This window comes from Aricia agestis, chromosome Z, assembly GCF_905147365.1.
Source record: "Aricia agestis chromosome Z, ilAriAges1.1, whole genome shotgun sequence".
NCBI classification, from domain to species: domain Eukaryota; kingdom Metazoa; phylum Arthropoda; class Insecta; order Lepidoptera; family Lycaenidae; genus Aricia; species Aricia agestis.
In genome coordinates, this window is record NC_056428.1 from 20,553,602 (window position 1) to 20,555,034 (window position 1,433).

Sequence of the window (1,433 nt, forward strand, 5' to 3'; positions counted from 1 at the left end):
ATGCACTTACACAAGCATGATAGAATATGAATTCTATGAGATTAAATTGTCAACGTACGGCACGTGCCGATTGGACGTCAAAAAAAGAGTGCTGCTGTCATGTATCACACGTCTCTTTTTACCACGCAGTGTTACTGATAGTGACATCTCTCTTGCTCAGGCCTTTGTTTCTCTATTCCGCTAGGTATATTAACTTTATGGCGTAGACTTAAATATCTGACCATACATAACTCTTTGCAACTCACTTGACTTTTTCAAACTGTCATTTAATTATCAAATAATTTTAATAAGATTGTGAAGCTTCCAATAAAGTTACTATTTTTGTTGCTAAAAGATTACGAAAATATGATTTTCCTCAACCAGATTACAAGAGCCCGATCGATATTATGTGTACCCCAAAAAATGTTAAGCCACACTGACACTTGTCCAAAGAATCCATGCAAACGATTCAACGAACCAAACATAGTCCAGAAACCAAAGAGAGCAGTGCGTTCCGGGAAAGTAAGACTTGGCTTTATACCCGAAGAATGGTTTACCACTTTCCATCCAGCCACGGGGGTTTCTGGACCGTACATCTTTGGTCTCATGGCTACCAACTATCTCGTCAGCAAAGAAATATATATCTTAGAACACGAGTATTACACAGGTATCTCTATCTTCATAATGCTGTACTATGCTTCCACGCGATTCGGTACGCAAGTGGGTAAGTTACTTGATAAGCAAGTAGACGAATATGAGGCCTTCTTTGATCAGGTGAGAAAGAATGAAATAGAGAGTGCTGAGAATAGAATGAAGGATGGAAAAGAAGCACAGATGATGGCAGAAGGGCAGAAGCTATTGATCGAAGCCAAGAAGTCAACTGTGACTTTGCAGCTGGAAGCAGCGTATAGGGAACGAATGATGATGGTATACAGAAGCGTGAAGAATCGCCTGGACTATCTAGTACTGGTAGATCAGGCGAAGACCAGGATCCATCACAAGTGGATGGTGCAATGGATATTGGAGAATGTAAAACAGTCCATTAAACCAGAGCTCGACAAGGTTTTGGTTGATCAAGCTATACAGGATCTAGTGGTTTTGGCGGATGAAATTAAAAAGGAATAACAGATTTTATAGCTTTCGTTTTCTCAATTAAATATTATGTAACACCACGTAATTTTATGGAATAAATAAAAAATATCTTAACAATTATTGGGATAATATTATATTCTTCTTATGTTGAAAAAAACAAAAGGTAGTACAGAAACATTTGTATAGCGAGAAAATATATAGGATTATTTTTCCGACCCAAATATCGACCAATAGAATTGCACCATTCGACGTCACGTGGTACAACCTACATGGTATTATACTGATAATTTTTTGAAAATTTTCTCTGGTAGTTGCTATATATAAAAGACAAACACGTCAAACTGACAGGTTGAATTCAATTG

The 1,433-nt window shown here is 37.4% G+C and overlaps 1 protein-coding gene across 1 annotated transcript; it reads left to right on the plus strand.

Moving 5' to 3' along the window:
• The first annotated feature begins 315 nt into the window (after positions 1-315).
• LOC121738379 (ATP synthase subunit b, mitochondrial-like) lies at positions 316-1,104 on the plus strand. Its single transcript, XM_042130379.1, has one exon. It carries the CDS (start codon positions 346-348, stop codon positions 1,102-1,104), a length of 759 nt encoding a protein of 252 aa, XP_041986313.1. The 5' UTR covers positions 316-345.
• The last annotated feature ends 329 nt before the right edge of the window (positions 1,105-1,433 follow it).